The sequence below is a fragment of the Phacochoerus africanus genome, chromosome 2, assembly GCF_016906955.1.
Source record: "Phacochoerus africanus isolate WHEZ1 chromosome 2, ROS_Pafr_v1, whole genome shotgun sequence".
Taxonomy (NCBI): domain Eukaryota; kingdom Metazoa; phylum Chordata; class Mammalia; order Artiodactyla; family Suidae; genus Phacochoerus; species Phacochoerus africanus.
Genome location: NC_062545.1, coordinates 160,406,629 through 160,425,856, shown reverse-complemented (window position 1 = coordinate 160,425,856; position 19,228 = coordinate 160,406,629). Strand labels below are relative to the sequence as shown.

The following is a 19,228-nucleotide window of genomic DNA, read 5'->3' as shown; positions in this document are numbered from 1 at the left end:
AATAATGCAACTGCAAGTTTAACTTTATGGTGGAGGCTAGACATGTCAGGACACGGTTCTGCACATCTGTGGTGAGTAAAGTATGCATTAATCCAGATCTTCACCCAGGCTATAAACCACTGGTTCCTGACTTTGGCTGCACGTCACAGTCACCTGAGGTGATAAAATTCCTGATGCCCTGTTCCCAACCCAGAAATATTGACTCAGTTGTCTACAGTAGGGCATAGGCATAGGTTTTTCTTTTCAAGTTTCCAGGAGACTTTAATGTGTGTCCAAGTTGGAGAATCAGTGCTCTATACAATTCTTTCCAGAAGTTTCCTGATGTCATTAGGGATGAAGGGCTTCTCATCATGGTCTCCTTCCCAGCTCGGGTCATAACTCATTTCACTTGGAAGGCAGCTATGCTTACCACTATACCACCAATGATGTCTCACTTGGCAATTCTTGATTGAACTTCTTCTTCTTTCATTTTTTTTTTTTTTTAGAGCTGCACCCACATCTTATGGAAATTCTCAGGCTAGAGATTGAATCAGAGCCACAGCTGCAGGCCTGCACCACAGCCACAGCAACACCAGATCTGAGTCATGTCTGTGAGCTATACTGCAGCTCATGGCAGTGCTGGATCCTTAACCCACTGAGAGAGGCAAGGGATCGAACCTGTGTCCTCATGGATACTATTCAGGTTCATTACCACTGAGCCCACAGTGGGAACTCCTTGGTTGAGCATCTGCTTTTAAGCTTATTTCGTTTTTTTATTTTTATTTTTTACTTTGGTCTTTTTGTCTTTTTAGGGCTGCATCTGCAGCATATGGAGGTTCCCAGGCTAGGGGTCCAATTGGAGCTACAGCTGCCAGCCTACACCAAAGCCACAGTAATGCAGGATCCGAGCATCATCTGTGACCTGTACCACAGCTCACTGCAACGCTGAATCTTTAATCCACTGAGCGTGGCCAGGGATTGTGTCCTCATGGATGCTAGTCAGGTTCACTAACCACTGAGCCACGACAGGAACTCCTTAAGCTTATTTTGTTGTCTGTTTAATTTAGACCTGTTTATGCTGGGGCCCCCAAAAGGAAGGTCTACGGGATTTTGAATAAGTTAGACTTGAAACTCTATTCTCCATGTTTAAGGTGTGTACTACTTGAACTACAGTTCCCACACAATTGCTGACAACTTCAAGTGCATAACTTCACGGCCATGGATGAAAGAAATAGAAAATCCAATGCTCAGTTTTGTCATAAACCTTGCATGCTAATTTTATGAGGGAAATCATCATTGAGAAACCCAAGGTTGTTTCACTGGAAATGCAAACTGTAATGACTAGGGAGAGGCGGAGAGACCTATAAATTAAGATCTCAGCAACTCATTTTCCACATGCTTCCTTGCCCTGCCACCTCTGTCTCTCTAAAAGCCAGGTAAGTTCTTCCTTCAGCTCAAACTTCAGACTTAGGTGTTTTGAGAAACGATGTTTGCTAACTTGAAAGAAGTAGTTTTATTCTGTATAACTTGCCTCTGAGTGGTTTTATTTAATCAGTGCCTATGTGGCCATGATACTGTATCTTTTTCATCTTATGTGACAGTAAGTTAAATCATCTTATTTCTGAGTTAGCCTTCAAGGGATCCCTGCAAGGAAAACCGGGAAATAAATGGAAGCTTTGTTTTTTGTTGTTGTTTTTATTTGTTTGTTTGTTTTAAAACATAATGGAGATTATGAGATATTTATTGAAGATGCTTAGCTGTGCCTTATTAGTAGTTGAATATTATTCTTTTTTATATTTAATTTTATTGGAGTATAGTTGACTTACAATGCTATATTAGTTTCAGGTGTACCGTAAAGTGAATCAGTCAGGAAAAACAACTCGATAGTTGTTTGTATGGGAAAAATGAATATATTTATATGTATGACTGATTCCCTCTGCTGTACACCTGAAATAGAAGATTTCACAGCAGATGTAAGATTCCTTAGTGGGGATGGGCCCTTGGTAGCAAAAAATCCCTCAGAGTATGTAGGCTTTCAAAAAATTTTATTCCTCATTGATCTCATTCTTGTTTTAGGAATTTTTTTCCAGCCTTTATTAACTAGTTGTAAGTTAGCTGGTAACAAAGAAAATTTAAAGTGTGTTCTATTTATTTTTGGTAAATATTAACTGCTCTTCACATTTTTTTTGTGAGATGATAAATAACATGAACTCACTGTACAAGCCTGAAACAATATAGAAAAGTTCAATACTTTTCTATATTGAAAGAAACCCTTTGGCTCCCACTTAATAACCTATGGTCAGAGATATGTCATTACCCTTAAAGGAAAATTCAACTCAGGGTCAAGTTTTCAGGCAGTTAGGGATTGAGGTTTAAGAGAATTAATTTATCTGGCCACTCTTTGTACTGGATTTAAATCGATTGAGAAATACAAGGAATCAGTGAAGGGTAGGACAATTGGCTTTGCTCTTGTTAAGGCTGTATCTGAGGATACTCTTTGGATCTGAGGCCAGTGGGGGTCCCTGGCGGTCTCTTGCCTGCTTCTGGGTTAGCAGCCAGACACAGCAGACATTAGACTTTCGGTGTGTGGGTGGGGGTAAGGACTGGACCCGCCTGTGGGAGCTTAGCCCCGGGAAGGGGGGGTGGGTGGATGGTAGATACAAGCAGGTTCTGACAGGGGCCCAGCGAGAATAAAACTTTGTGAAGCATTAACACTGCTCCCTGGGGACATGAGAACTGAGAACCAGGTGGTGATGTAGAATGATTCATGTCCTCTGTCAAGAGCAGGAGTGAGAAGCCGACAGCAGTGACCTTTCACTGTGAGGGTGAAAATCTCTTAAGTTTGGGGTCAGTGTGGGAAGAGGAAGAGTCCCCCTGACATAAAGCAATGCAGGTAAGAAGTGCTGGCTCGGTTTTGACTGTTGTTGCCACTCTTGATCTTGCAGGAATCATCATGGATTCGCTGATCCTGGCAAACACTCGTTTTGGGTTCAATCTCTTCAAAGAGCTGAGTCAGATGAATGACCGCAACATCTTCTTTTCCCCTGAGGGTATCAAGGCAGCCATCGGCATGTTCCTCCTTGGGGCCCATGGAGCCACTGCTGCCCAGTTATGGAAGGTAGGTGGGTTTCCATTGCTTTCCAGGCACAGACTCTCTAGTGCTACCTTGAAAATGTGCTCTGCTTGACCTGTGGGCAGAGAAAGCGTCTGAAGTCATGGAGCAATTTCAGGTCTATCAGAGAAGTCAGCGCTTTTCCCACTTCAAAATTCCATCATGTCTTCTGCTCCCCATTGCTCGAAATTCCTTTGAGTGAGGGCTGGGTGGCTGTTCTCATCCAAAGCCATTAACCCTGTAATTAAAGATAGAGCAAGAAGGGAAAAACCTACTGGAAGAAGTTACATAATTTCCACTAGGATATAAATGACGCATCAAGGGAGAATTCATGAAGGATTAAACAATGGAGGTAGGTGAGATGAGTGGGTAACCCAGACTCTTTCATTATTTTGCAAGGAGAGAAATGTTACCTGTGTACCAATGAGGTTTCACTAACAAACATCTGAGAATTTCTGTTGTGGCTCAGAGGATTAAGAACCCGACATTGTGTCAGTGAGGATGTGGATTCCATTCCTGGTCTCTCTCAGTAGATTAAGGATCCAGTGTTGCTGCAAGCTGCAAATGTGGCTGGGATGCAGCATTGCTATGTTTGTGGCATAGGCCAGCAACTGCAGCTTCAATTCGATCTCTAGCCTGGGAACTTCCATACACCACAAGTGTGGCCATTAAAAAGAAAGAAAGAAAGAAACCCCAAAACAAAAACAAAAACAAAAACAAAAAACCCCTCAAACATCCACTTTCCCTGACCGAATCTCACACAGATTCTCTTGCTCTGACCACTGCCATAGTTTTTTTCAGTTTTTTGTTTTTTGTTTCCAGGTGCTTTTCTCGGAAAAAGACACAGAAAACTCAAGAATCAAACTTGAAGAAAAAGAGGTAGGGAGACATGTCTTATACCCTCCAATAGGGTTGCTTTGTAGATGTGGGTTCACTGTGGAAGCAAGTGGAAGAGGTAATATCATTCATGCTTATTGTTAAGCAATGGTAATCAGAGCAGCCAAATAATGTGGGTGGGATTATACAGTAATAAACCCGAATGTTAAGAAGAGACCTCAACTTTAATGCACACTAACCACTATGATATATATTGGTAAAGGCTGAGAGACTGAAAAGTACTTACAGCAGTGTGAATGGGTTTTAGAGTTAGATTAGGGTTCAGATCTTGGTTGGCTCTGCCACTTAACAGCTATTCAGGTTCGGGCATCTTTAAGCCTCTTTAAAAAGTGTCCAGTATGGCAACTAGAACATACTGGTGACTCAGCCAGTGGTGGCTGTGGTAGGAGTAGGTGATATTATTACTACTTTCCATTTTAATTTAAAACCCCTCCCCACCCTGCTGATATTTTACTTTAAAAAATATATTAGCTCAGGACCAATGATTTCCTGAGGTCTCTTCCCATTCTAGGGTCTAGTATTCCTCTCTCAAAGGACAGTCTGCACAAAAATAGTAAAGGGATGAAGTCTATAGGTCAGGGTTGGCATTCAGAGATGGATAGGGGTCCCAGCAAGGGCACATCTGCCCTGACAGATGTCATAGCCCTTTCCCAAGCCCTCATAAAAGCATGGCTCAAATCTCCCACCAGTGTGAGCTGTTCATTTCACGATCTCACATGGCCAGTTGTCTGCATGGCTCAGTTGCATATATAATGAATCAGGCTTCCTTCCAGAGTATGTACAACAGAGTTGGATCCAATAGCTGCTCCACTGTCTAATCAATCACTCAGTGCTCACAGGTGTTTTTAGAATACTTTTTCTTCCGAACATGGTAGCCCATGCAAGGTCTTTGTGCAAATTAGTAAAAGGCACACCCTTCTGATAGATTCCTCACCCTTGGGTAAAAAGCTTTTTGTCTTTCACTATTAACCGTAATGTTATCTGTGGGCTTTTCATATGCGGCTTTTATTATGCTGAGGTTGACTCCTTCTATTCCTAGTTTGCAGAATGTTTTTATCCTGAAAGCATGCTGAATTTTGTCAAATGCTTCTTCTACATCAATTAAAATGATCATGTGGATTTTGTGTTTTATTCTGTTAATGTGGTACATTACATGGACTGAGTTCATGTGTTGAACCACCCTTGCATTCCAGGTAAAAATCCTACTTGGTTATGGTGCATAATCCTTTTAATGTGCTATTGAATTTGGTTTGCTAGTGTTTTGTTGAGTATTTTTTTAAAAAATATTAGGGATGTTTGTCTATAGTTTTCTTATTTCTTTGTCTGGTTTTGGCAACAGGGTAATGCTGGCCACATAGAATGAATTTGAGAATGTTCCCTCCTCTTCAAGTCTTTGAGAAAGATATTACTGCTTCTTTAAATATTTGATAGAATTTTGCAATGAAGTTTTCTTGTCCTGGGCTTTTCTTTGTTGGAAGTTTTTAATTCTGATTCAATCTTCTTACTGTTATATCTGTTTGGGTTTTTTATTTCTTCATCATTCAGTCCTGGTAGTTTGTGTATTTCTAGGTTATCCATTTTTGGGACATATACTAGTTCATAGTAGTCTCTGAAAATCCTTATTATTTCCTTGACATTTATTGTAATGTTTCCTCTTTCATTTCTAATTTTAGTTATTGGAGTCTTCTATTTTTTTTCTTAGTCTAATTAAAGTTTTGCTAATTTTGTTGATCTTTTTTTAAAAAAAACTCTTGCTTTTGTTAATTTTTTTCTTTTTTTTTACTTCTATTTTGCTTATTTCTTCTCCAATTTTCATTATTTCTTTCTTCTAACTTTCTGTTTAGTTTTTTATTTTCCCACTACCTTGAGATATAAAGTTAGGTTGTTGATTTAATTTGTTCCTTTGTTTGGGACCTCTTTCCCTGTTTCTTTGCATACTTTGCTATCTTCTGCTGGGACTTTAACATTTGGAAAATCAATCACCGCTCCCAGTCTTTGTGGTTTGATTTAATACCACGAGAACTTTTTGCAATCAGCCTGGCTAGAGAGTCTGGAGACCTCTTAAGCTTTTGCTGGGGATGCATCCTTTCTGGGCTTGTGCCATAGGTAATCTAATTGAAGAGGTTTTCTGGTTTCTACTCCAGAGCTCTCTCTGGTGTCACTCTGTGGTATTGCAGACCTGGTGTTTGTCGTTTGCCTTTATTCTCAGAGGCCAACCTAGTGCCTGTTCCTGCTGGTATTTCAGGCAAAATAGATACCAGTCCCTCAGGCTGCTTTTGGAAAAGTCAGAATGTTGGACATAGATTCCATGCTCTTGTTTCTCTCCCTAGGGAGAAGTTGCGAGTTTTCTCCCAATTGCACAATGCTGTGTGTGGCAGGGGAGGAACTCTGGTATGTGAGTGTCATGTATTTTCCTACTGGGCTTTGATGCAGTTGGTTTCGTGCTCATTTGGGAAACAGGAATCTCTCAATTTACTTCTGGATTTCTTACAGAGGCATTTGGTCCTTGCACCATTAAGTCAGTGTTTCCAGTGGGGGAAGAAGAGTATGAGGTTTCTTATTCTGCCATCTTGCTGACATTGTTCTTGGGAAGTTTAATAAAGATTTACAGATGGTGGATGCTATCAGGTTGTGTTTGCCTTTGTTTGTTCTTGAATAAATATTTAACTGTATGTTGAATTTTAGGTTGATGTTTTCTTTCAGCTCTTTGAAGATACCATTCAACTCTCCATTTCTAATATTGCTGTTAAGAAGTTGGTTTGATTGGTAGGTGATCTGTTTCTGGTTGCATTTAAGCTTTGCTATTTGTTTTGGTTGTTCCTGAATTTTACTACAATGTGTATATGGTGGAATTCATTTATTTACCAAGACTAATTTACTGTGATTTCTGAACGTGAAAATCCATACTTTTTATTAACTGTAGAAAATTCTCAGCCACTTAATTTTTTGAATAATGTTTTTCCTCCATTCTCTTCTTTCTTAACTTTTAAAGGATGCTAGAATTCTTATTCTATCTTCCAGATTTCTTCACCTGTTATGCATATTTTTTAATCACATTTTGTCTTTGCAGTGCATTCTGAGAAAATTAGTAGATCCACCAAGTTCATTAATTTAGCAGTGACTCCTTCACTATTTAACCCATCTATTGAGCTTTTAATTTCAATGCTTCTTGAATATTCATATATAGAAATTCTATATATCTATAGTCCATATGAAACCATTTTGAAAATTGTTGATTGTCTTATTTCTTAACTATTTTTCAGTATCTTTTTTGGTTAATATTCTCAATATAGTGCTTTTTAAATGTGATATCTGATGATGTCAACATCTAAAGTCCTTGAGGGTCTACTATGGCTGCTTTCCATTTTTTAATTATGATTCTTGACATGGGATTTATTTTCTTGTGATTTGTAGTTTTGGAGTATGAGCTAATATTTAGGGGATCACGTATGGGAGTCCAGGAAAAACTGGGATGTTGTTAGTTTTCTAGTAATTTTTTTTTTTCTGGAATAAGATCCTGGAATGTTATCAACTCAGGGCAACTTTAATTTCTCAGTTTGTGGTTTCCTAGGCAACAATAATACTATAAATTTAAACTCCAAACCTATTTGATAATAGGCCTTTCCTCCCTTTCTCCATTTTCAAATGAACTCAGTCACACCTGGAGGAATATCCCCACTATATCCTTCTCTTTATATCAATCCATTATTTCTCCAAGGCTTCATTATCTTCATTGCTTGCATCATGTGGTAGTCAATGTGAGCAGCCATAGAAAAAGTACTAGATGTTTAAAGGCTCAGTAGCAATGAGGGAGCCAAAGGTCAAACTCAGACATAGATTTTTTTTCCCCTTCTTTCCTTTCTTCCTTCCTTCCTTCCTTCCTTCCTTCCTTCCTTCCTTCCTTCCTTCCTCTCTCTTCTCTCTCTCTCTTTGTCTCTCTCTCTCTTTCTTTCTTTCTTTCTTTCTTTCTTTCTTTCTTTTCTTTCTTCTTTCTTCTCTTTCTTTCTTTCTTTCTTTCTTTCCTTCCTTCCTTCCTTCCTTCCTTCCTTCCTTTCCTTCCTTCCTTCCTTCCTTCCTTCCTTCCTTTTTTTCTTCCTTTCTTTCTTATTTTGGATACCCTGTGGTTTATGGAGTTACTGGGCCAGGAATCAAACTAGTTGTGACCTACGCCATAGCTTTGGCAGTGTGGTATCCTTAACCCACTGTGTTGGTCTGGGGATTAAACTTGCATCCCAGTTCTGTAGAGACACAACTGATCCTGTTGCTTTATAGTGGGAACTCCCAGCCTCAGATATCTTTTGTTTTGTCCTTTTTTTGGGGGGGTGGCATACCTGCAGGTACATGTGGAAGTTCCCAGGCTAGGGGCTGAATCAGAGCTGTAGCTGCCAGCCTACACCACAGCTGCAGCAATGCCAGATCTGAGCCACATCTGCACTACACCATAGCTCATGGTAATGCTGGATCCTTAACCCACTGAGCAAGGCCAGGGATCAAACCTGTGTCCTCATAGATGCTAGTCAGGTTCATTACCGCTGAGCCACAATGGGGAACTCCCAGCCTCAGATATCTTATTAGAGCAGCATGCACATTTTCAATTTGAATGTCTTCAAGTCTTCATTAATTATTCACAAAAATTAACTGAGTGTCTTTTATATGCCAGATACTACTCTAGGCCTTGGGCTACCAGTAGTGAAAGAAAGAGATAAAATCAAATGAACAAGCCAATAAGAAGCTTATGGGCTTCATATTCAGTAGGAAGAAGACCTTTCTGTTCTCTGTGCCATCAGGAATAAGCTTTTCAGTTCAAAATTGAAATGCCTCTCCCTGACATCCAGGGAGAATGCAGGCAGCCAGATGTTGCTCAGCAGACAGTGGGACAGTGCTCCTGTCTCTTTCAGGGAAGTGTCTGGGTCAGCAGGCTCTGCCACAGTTTTGACTCCTTAGCCCTCAATCAGAAAACTGATGGATTCTACAAAAAAAATCCAGAAAAGTTCTTTTTTTCCCCCAGAGATTGGCATAAATCTCACTTTAGCTTAATGTATAGCTCTGACAAATAGCAACTTATACCATCAGAAGTTACTTTTCTTATTCAGTCTAGAACAGAAGTTGTCAAATACTGTAGTGGATGAGAATCATCCAAGGAATTATCTCCTTTCCTCAGGGGCTTAGGAGGGTAAATGGGAGGCTAAAACCTAGCATAAGAAACACTCAGTGGGGAATTACATTTGAGATTTAAAAAATGAAATCTGAACCAGAAAAATAGGATCTGTGGTGTTGGGCCAGAGGAGCAGGCTTTTTTGTGGAGCTGAGATTGGTTGTGATTTGCATTATCATCTGATTTGTGTAAAAGTTACCTGACATCCCCAGGCTACATGAAACTCATGGGCCACCTTCAAGGCTGCCAGGCAGAGATAAAGACCCAGCAGCCATGTTCTCTTGGAGGCAAAACTAGGCTTGCTTTTGCCAAGATAACTCATTGAGTTTTTGTTTTGCTTTTGAAGATTGAGAAGACAGAAGATATCCATCACCAGTTCCAAAGGTTTTTGAACGAGATAAGCAAACCCACTAATGATTATGGACTGAAAATAGCCAACAGGCTATTTGGAGAAAAGACTTACCTCTTCCTTCAAGTAAGTTTTTCTGTGTCCATCACATCTGTGTGTGACATTTGTGAAGGGCCCAAGGACTCTGTTAAGATGGGGGTCCAGGAGACAAGCTGTCTATGTTGACTGCCTGGCTCAGCCCACATTGCTGTGTGCCCCCTGCCTGTCCTCCAAGCCCTTTGGGAGCTTCTTTTTATTTTATTTTATTTTATTTTTTTGTCTTTTGTATTTGTATTTTTAGGGCTGCATGTGCAGCATATGGAGGTTCCCAGGCTTGGGGTCCAATCAGAGCTGTAGCCGCTGGCCTGCGCCAGAGCCACAGCAATGCCAGATCCGAGCTGCTTTTTCCACCTCAGCTCATAGCAACTCCGGATCCTGAACCCACTGAGCGAGGCCGGGGATTGAACTCGCAACCTCATGGCTCCTAGTTGGATTCATTTCCACCGTGCCATGACGGGTACTCTAGGAGCTTCTTTTTAATCTGGGCAGTCTAAATCTGATTTTTGCCTTAACCCTGTTGCACTTGCATGAAAATGTACATGCAGGTATTTGATTGATTGGCCCAGGTCCTGAAAATCTCTGTTTACAATGTTAGTCATCTTGATGTACAGATGAATTTATTTAGAGATGTTGGCAATGGATTCATTGAATTTTAAAGCTATTTCTATTCCTTTCCTGTTTCTTCTAAAGAAATACTTAGATTATGTTGAAAAGTATTACCATGCTTCTCTGGAACCTGTTGATTTTGTAAATGCAACAGATGAAAGTCGAAAGAAGATAAATTCCTGGGTTGAAAGCCGAACAAATGGTAGAGTATGGATGAATCATTGATCATAAAAACAACAACAACAACAACATTTCTTGAGTACCCTCTGTGAGTGAAGCCTTGTGCGCGAGGCTGCAAGGGACGTCAGGGTGCACAAGCTTTGGGAGGAGATTGGAGATGGGTTTTTCAGGCTGGAAGGGCAAAAGGGGAGACAGCCATGGAAAGCAGGCAGGGGACCACAAGAAGCCCACTCCACGGAAACAAGTGGTGGAGAATTATTTGTGTATAGCTGTGAATCACGATATCTTTGGGGCTAATGACACTGGGCTCGTCTGTCTTGGGTTCATATCTTTTCGTTTTTCTTTCTTTTCCTTTTTTTTTTTTCTTTTTAGGGCCGAATGTGCAGCATATGGAGCTTCCTAGGCTAGGGGTCAAATTGGAGCTGCAGCTGCCAGCCTATACCACAGCTCACGGCAGTGCTGGATACTTAACCCACTGAGCGGGACTAGGGATTAAACCCTCATCCCCATGGATAGTAGTTGGATTCATTACTGCTGAGCCACGAGGGGAACTCTTTCATATCTTTTCTTTTATGTGAGAGCCTTTCCTTCTGAATCTGGGGCCATAAGTAAAAATGTCATAGAGGGTTGCTGTCTCTTTGTCAAATGAGGACTGTTCAGCATTCCCACCAAGACTTGCTTTCACTGCCTGCTTTCACTGCCTCATCTCCCCCTGAGCATCATGTAGGGATGGTAGCAGCTTTGAGCCTCATCCATAGCAGACATATTGACAAAATCCCAACCTCATCCTCCCCATCTCCATCTCCTAGTATGAGCAAAACACACAGGAAATACCAGAGAGGAATGTGAGTATGAAAATACACTCTGAGAGCAATAGCTGATATTTTAATGTTAGTTTCAGAATACATTTTTTTATTCCAGTTATCAGGGAGACATCTGTTACTTTAGAATATATTTTTTCCTTCCTAATTACTTCAAATAAGGAAATAACGTTTAAAAAAGCAGAATAAAAAAGGCTCAATCAAAGGGCTGGTTGAAGGCAGTATTCTTCAGAATTTAATGTGGGATGAGCTAAACCCAAGGATAAAAACATCAACTCCTTTTGCAATAAAATAAGACATCTCTAAACGTTGGGTATTGAATGGGTGAAAATAATAATAGCTCACACTTAGTACTTTTGATGATCCAGATGATGTTCTAAGTGCTTTTATACCTATTAAATCATTTATCCCTTTCAACAGCTCTATGCGGCAGGTTTTATTCCTGTTTTACAGGTGTGGAAACTGAGGCAAAGAGAGCTTAAATAACTTGCCCAAGATCCCTCAGCTGCTAAGAGGCAAAGATGGATGCTAGCAGAGGCAGTCTGATCCCAGAGCCTGCCCACCTCAGTTTATCCAATGGGATAAACTGGCAGTGGGCAAAGAGAAAACCTTCCTATGATTCTGCCAATGAACGCTTTGTCAGCAAGGCCTTCAGGTGCTGACCTGGCTGAGTTTTTAATGATCGTTCACATCCATCTTCATCGTATCTGCCATGTGTTACAGTTGTGATTTTGAAGATGGGCCAATTTTGCTGTTGTTGTTCATTGCAGAAAAAATCAAGGACCTGATTCCAGATGGCTCTTTAAGCAGCTCCACCAAGCTGGTGGCGGTGAATGTAGTTTATTTTAAAGGGCAATGGGACAGGGAGTTTGAGAAAGAAAATACCAAGGAAGAGGAATTTTGGCTGAATAAGGTATGGTCCGTAATTACTTTATGTGGTATGCTTATGCATAGAATGTAAAATATGAAGTCATATTTGAGCAAATGTGCATGGTAGATAGCAAATGCTGATTCTGAGGCTCTGATCTTTAGCATGATTTAGGTTTGGGGAGCCCACTCGGTGGTCTTCCGCCTCTTTTGACACTGTGTGCTCTGTTGGTCTGTTGCAGAGCACGAGCAGATCTGTGCTGATGATGACACAGCGCCAGCTCTTTGGCTTCATGGTCCTGGAGGACTTGCAAGCCAAAATTCTGGGAATTCCATATAAAAACAATGACCTAAGCATGTTCGTGTTGCTGCCCAATGACATAGATGGTCTGGAGAAGGTAAAACCCTGCATCTTCCCAGGCCTGCTTGCATTTCCTGAGGCTTTGCATCCCAGAGTTTGTTTCTGGGTGAGCCTGGACATAGAGCTTCCGATATGGAGCTGGTGAAATCGAAACTACCTCTCCCTCTGTGCACAGCTACAGCTGTCTAAAGAGGAGCAGGAAATGGTATCACTCGATGCTGAAATATCTGGAGATGAGAAAATGTGAACATTTAAGGTCACTCAGAAACTCTACCTTCTCAGGAAAAAAATCCCATGTGCACATGTGTAACAAATTGTGCACACTATTCAGAAGGCTATTGGACCTTTTGAATTTCCTTTTTAGACAGTTAATTTTTCTAAAAGATAATTTCTAGAGCAGTTTTAGGTTTAGCTCAAAATTAATGGTGTTCTCTTTGGCTCAGCAGGTTAAAGACCTGGCCTTGTCACTTCAGCAATGGGTCGCTGCTGCGCTGCAGGTTCGATCCCTGGCCTTGATCCCTGGAATTTCCACATGCCATGGGCGTGGCCCCCCAAATTGAGAGGATGGTGCAGAGATTTCCCATATACCTCCTGGCCCCGCACATGTATAACCTCCCCCATAATCAACATGACTTTAATAATGGCACACTTTTTTTTTTTAACCAAAAATGAACCTACACTGACATAACAATCATCCAGAGTCCATAGGACTCTTAATCATGAAGCCTTTGATTTAGTCTCACCCACTTTGCAGTTAAAATATCGATGTGGCTAGTAGGCTGTATTTTTGAAAACAGGAAAGCTGTGTTTCACATCCCTGTTCATCTATTTAGTAGCTTTTTTCTCTTTGATGCTTCTTAACTTCCTTGAGCCTCAATATTTTCTCATTTATAAAATGGTCTCCATGGTTCCTAATGTATACTGTTGAATGATTATAATGTATATGTGTGTGTGTGTGTATGTGTATGTGCGCATGTATATATGTAGAACTGCATCCAGTATTGTAATAATACAGTACCTAACATTTGTTAAGTGCTTCCCATGTCTTGGACCTATTCTAAGATATCTCCCAGAATGGATTTAGGACATGAAAAAAAATTATCCTAAAATAGGTCCAGTTCATGGAAAGCACTCAATAAATAATAGCTGCTATATTATTATATAACACTAGATGTTATTCTGTTTCTGTGAAACACTTGCAGTAGCATAATATGTTGGAAAATATTTCGTGACAGCAAAATGGCAGTATATATGCAAGCTTTAAAAGTATCCATAAACTGACTCAAAAATCTCAATTGTAGGACTTACCCTAGGGAGATAATTCGAGAGAAGAAAATTGCCTTTCTGAGTCAAATCAGTAATTTCTGCATTAAATACACTAGGATACCTAGCTGGAAATTTATAATAATAATTTCATTATTAATACTATATGCCAGTATCTATCAGCATCTGTCATGATACTTGATACACACTAGATGCTAAGTGAATGAAAGGATGAATGTTGGGTAGAATTTATCAACTTGATGAAATATGAGTTTGAAGAGAGATATGCAGTGATGTGAAAAAGTTTACATTAAAACAAGAAAATTGGATTTTCAATGTGATTGCAACTGTATAAATACCTATTATAATTCATATATAGCAATATATGTATAAGATAATTATATCCATCATAATGATATACTTATATAATATATATAATATAGTATACAAGTTATATATAATACATATGTAGACAAAGATTAGAGGGGAATAGTAAAAAATTAAATAACATATATTATTTGACCATTAGAATAAGAAATGACTTATTTTTCACCTTTACAAATTCCTTTAATGAGTTTTCATACATACACAGATAGTTTACATAGAGAAACATAAGATAAGTGCCTGGTATACAAAATTAAGTGAAATGGAATTTCTACTTTCATTTGTTACTAAAATCAAGAATTTCCAACTGGTATAAATTAGTGTTACACTCTTTCAAATTTTTATTGATAATCATGCCAGTCTTCCCTTTATTTTTTTTTCTTAATAGATTATAGATAAAATAACCCCTGAGAAATTAATAGAGTGGACTAGCCCAGGGCATCTGGAAGAAAGGAATGTGGACTTGTGCTTGCCCCGGTTTGAAGTGGAGGATAGTTACGACCTGGAGGCCGTCCTGGAGGCCATGGGGGTGGCCGATGCCTTCAGTGAGCAGGAAGCCAGCTATTCTGAAATGTTCTCCCTCTCTGGGTTGCGTGCCCAGAAGTTCCTGCACAGGTCCTTTGCAGAAGTGACAGAGGAAGGAATAGAGGCTGCAGCTGCTACCGGTGTGGGCTTTGCTGTCACATTTGCGCCAGGTTATGAAAATTTTCACTGCAATCACCCTTTCCTGTTCTTCATCAGGCACAATGAGTCCAACAGCATCCTCTTCTTTGGCCGATTTTCTTCTCCTTAGGACAGTCAAATCAAGGCTCCATTGATTTCTTCTGAAAGTAAATCAGTGTCTTATAATTTCATGCACTAATGGAGAGAAACAGTCTCTTCAAGAAGACCCATGGACTAGTGATTTTTGAGACTCCTATCAGTTCTAGTATTTTGGTTTATTATAATACAGGGGTAAAATAAAACAAAAATGTACTCAATTCATGTGTTACTTTTTTCTTTTTCAGCAGGTAGTATGGCAAACTGAACATAGGAAGCGGAATTTAAAAGCATATTAGCTAAACATAAATTAGAACTCAAAAGTCAGAACAAAATAAAACAGTGTACCAGGCAGAGAGGATTCCCATATTTGCATCCTCTCTTTTACCACAGTAGATTAATAGGATTATGGAAATAGGTGATTCATAAGCATTGTGCATTGTGAAGTAAATGTGGTTATAAGCCTAGAACTTGATGAACTTTGACAAATGTATACACCCATGAAACACCACAACACCCAAAATATGGAATACTTGCATCATCCACCCAGGTTGCTTTGCTCTGCTTCCCAGTCAACTGCCCCTGCAGCTCTTGCCTCGGCAACTGCGGGACTTGCTGTCAATCACTATAGGATGGATTTTCTAGAGTTTCATTCAAATGGATTCATAGAGTATGTCCTATTTTGGATCCAGCTTTTTTTTTTTTTTTTTTGGTCAGCATTGTATTTTTGAGATTCATCAAAGTAGTGAAGGTATCAATAGTTTGTTTCTTTCTATTGACACACACTATTCCATCATATATATAAACCACATTTTATTGGTTTACCCATTGATGGACCTCTATTTTGCCCCTAGTGTTTGGCAAGTGTTTGGCATAATGCTCTATGCACATTTGTGTACAAACGCCTTTGTGTGAACATATGTTTTTATTTCTCTTGGGTAGGCACCTATGAGTGAAATTGCTGGGTCATATGATGAGTACACATTTAAATTTATTAAAAAAACTGCCAAATTGTTCTCTAAAGTGGTTGTACAACTTCTACAAGCAATCTCTGGACATTCCAGTTGCTCTGCATACTCACCAATGGGTTATGTAGCCGGTCTTCATTACAGCCATTCTAGTGGGTGTAAGGGTGGTATCTTATTGCTGTTGTAGTTTATGCATTTCCTTCTAACTAATGATATAGAGCATCTTTTTTTTTTTAAAATATTTTTAGGGCCATACCTGCGACCTAGGTAGGGGTTGAATCAGAACTGTAGCCGCTGGCTTACACTACAGCCATAGCAATGTAGGATCCAAGCCCCGTCTGCAAACTACACCACAACTCATGGCAACACAGGATCCTTAACCCAGTGAGCAAGGCCGGGGATAGAACTTGTGTCCTCATGAGCACTAGTCAGATTTGTTTCGGGTGAGCCACGACGGGAACTCCTTGAACATCTTTTCATGTGCATATTGACTCTATGTACATCTTCTTTTGTGAAGTGTACAAATCTTTTGCCCATATTTATTAGATTGTTTTCTTATTATTGACTTGTAATTGCTTTTAGTGCATTCTGAATAAAAATTTTTCCTCTCAGATATATGGATTACATTTTCTTTTTTTCTTTTTCTTTTTTCTTTTTTTTTTTTTTGCCTTTTCTAGGGCCGCTGTCAAAGCATATGGAGATTTCCAGGCTAGGGGTCTTATCAGAGCTGTAGCCGCTGGCCTATACCACAGCCACAGCAACACGGGATCCGAGCTGTGTCTGCCACCTACACCACAGCTCACGGCAACACCGGATCCTGGATTACATTTTCTTGATAGTATCATTGAAAAGCTGTCTTAAGTTTTAATGAGATCCAATTCCTTAATTTTTTCTTTTATGGCTCCCCCCATCTTATCTAAGAAATCTTTGCCTAACTCAAAAATTTTTTTTAATTTTTGTTTTTGTCTTTTTAGGGCCGTACTCTTGGCTAATGGAGCTTCCCCGGCTAGGGGTCAAATTGGAGCTATAGCAGCTGGCCTACACCACAGCTCATGGCAATGCTGGATACTTAACCCACTGGGCAAGGCAAGGGATCAAACCTGCATCCTCATGGATACTAGTCAGATTCGTTTCCACTGAGCCACTACAGGAACTCCCTACTTCAAGTTTGAGAAGATTTTCTTCTATGTTTTCTCCTAGAACATTTATGATATTAGCTTTTACATTTATATCTATGATTTATTTTGAATTAATTTGTGTAAAATAAGGGTTGGGGCTTGTTGTTTTTTTATGTAGATATTCAATTGTTCCATCATCACTTGTTGAAAAGGCTGTCCTTACCCCCAGTGGGATAATTACTTTGGAAACTTTGTGACATATTTATGTTTTGAGTTCATCTCTAGATCCTCTCTCTTCCACTGTTTTATGTTTCTATCTCACGCCACTACCTCTCCATCTCTGATAATAGCCTTTTTCCTGAGATTTAATTTTTTTAATAATAATATAACCACTTGAACTTTCATATGGCTAGTATTGGCATACTGCATCTTTTTCCATCCTTTCATTCAACACAGATGTGTGTGTGTGTATAAATATCTATAGCTATAAAGATAGATAGACAGATGTGTGAGATAGATAGATGCATATAGAGAGATATAGATATCTCCTTATTTTTAAAGTGAGGTTTTTTTTAATAGACATCACAGAAGTTCCCTGGTGGTGACATCACCAAAAAAAAAAGATATGGTGTTGTCACTGCTGTGGCTCTGGTTCTACCCCTGGCTGGGGGGACTTATGTATGTTGTGGTAGGGGCCAAAAATAAATAAATAAAAATAAAATAAAATAGACATTGAACACTGGAGATAAAATGGACTCCCCACAACAAAGAAAAATTGGTTGACATTGAGATTAATGATTCCAAACCTGCACCAAGAAGGTATGAATATATTTATTACTCATGGAATGAGGCTTTCTGGGGAGAGTATGGCAGGGTTCCTGGCTGCAAAGAGCCGGGAGTTTAGGAGCTGGGATTGGGTAAGGGTTCTTGGGCAGGGTCAGAGCTTGCTTGGCTTGCACTTCCTGCAGGTTCCAGGGGAGGGAGCTCAAGGCCTTTCTCACTAGCTGGCTCAGCCTTGCGTTGGAAAGAAAAAGGGTTGGGGCTTGAACTCCATCAGTAGTCAAATAACAAAAATGAGTCAGACTATTTACTACATTGTGTCTTGATTTTTTTTTTTAATTTAAAGGTTTTTTTGTTTGTTTGTTTTTTCTCTTTTTAGGGCTGCACTTGCAGCATATGGAAGTTCCCAGGCTAGGCTTTGAGTTGGAGCTACAGATGGCCTATGCCACAGCCATAGCAATGCCAGATCCAAGCCATGTCTGTGAGGTACAGTACAGCTCATGACAATGCCGGATCCTTAACCCACTGAGCGAGGCCAGGGATTGAACCCACACACTCATTACTGGTGAGCCACAATGGGAACTCTGGGTCTTGCTTTTTAATGTAGTCTAACAGCTTCTATCCTTTAAATAGTGTGTTTAGGCCATTAGCCATTTGCTGTAACTATTTTGTGTTTAAATCTATCACACTGCCATATATTTTCTGCTTTTCTCATTTGGTTCCCCTTTTCTTCTTTTCCCAACTTCTTTCTGATTGAGTATTTTTAGTGTTCCATTTCCTCTCTACTACTGACTTACTCGTGGTTGCTTTAGAGTTAATACCATGCATATTTAACCTCTCACAGGCTATCTTAAGAAAATACTGTGCTGCTTAATTTTTAGTACAACTTCATGATGGTGTCCTTCTGCTGTCCTTTGTGCTATTATAATTATAGACTTGAGTTCCACATTTCTTATAAACCCCACAATAGATTGCTATTCCTTTTGCAATTATCTTTTAAAAATGAGCAAACATGTCTTTTACATTTACTTCAAATTTATCATTTTGGTCACCCTTCATTTCTTTGTGTAAATCTGAGTTTCTCTTTGGTTTCATTTTCTGACTGCTTGATGAAGTTTTGTGGGAGAATTCAGCTAACTCCTTGATAAGAAGTATGGAGCTGATCTGACTCCTAAGTCACATATGATGGACCCATGGGGTCATACAAGTAGACTTTTCTTACCTTGCTTGATACTCATATTCCCAATAGAAACAGAAAGCTATAAGCAGGTCTAATTTTTAAACCTGTGGTATTCAATAGTATAGCCACCAACCACATGCGGCTACATAACATTTAAGTTAATTAAATTAAAAATTCATCCTCTGTGTTAGTTATGTATTGGTTCATAAAAAAATTATACTAAAATGTGGCAGCTAAAAAACGATAAGCATTTCTGAACTCCCATTTCCTGTGGGTCAGGAATCTGGGCAGAGCTTAGCCTCAGGTGCTTATAAGAAAACAGAACCTTCTCTATTCTGTTACTGAACACA

At 39.6% G+C, this 19,228-nt stretch overlaps 1 protein-coding gene across 1 annotated transcript; it reads left to right on the top strand.

Moving 5' to 3' along the window:
• Window positions 1-1,382: 1,382 nt before the first annotated feature.
• Window positions 1,383-15,021, top strand: SERPINB13 (serpin family B member 13). The gene is made up of 8 exons (XM_047769486.1): window positions 1,383-1,415; window positions 2,925-3,097; window positions 3,914-3,970; window positions 9,490-9,618; window positions 10,282-10,399; window positions 11,969-12,111; window positions 12,308-12,463; window positions 14,462-15,021. The coding sequence occupies exons 2-8, from the start codon at window positions 2,933-2,935 to the stop codon at window positions 14,864-14,866; spliced, it is 1,173 nt and encodes a 390-aa protein (XP_047625442.1). The 5' UTR covers window positions 1,383-1,415; window positions 2,925-2,932; the 3' UTR covers window positions 14,867-15,021.
• Window positions 15,022-19,228: the final 4,207 nt, after the last annotated feature.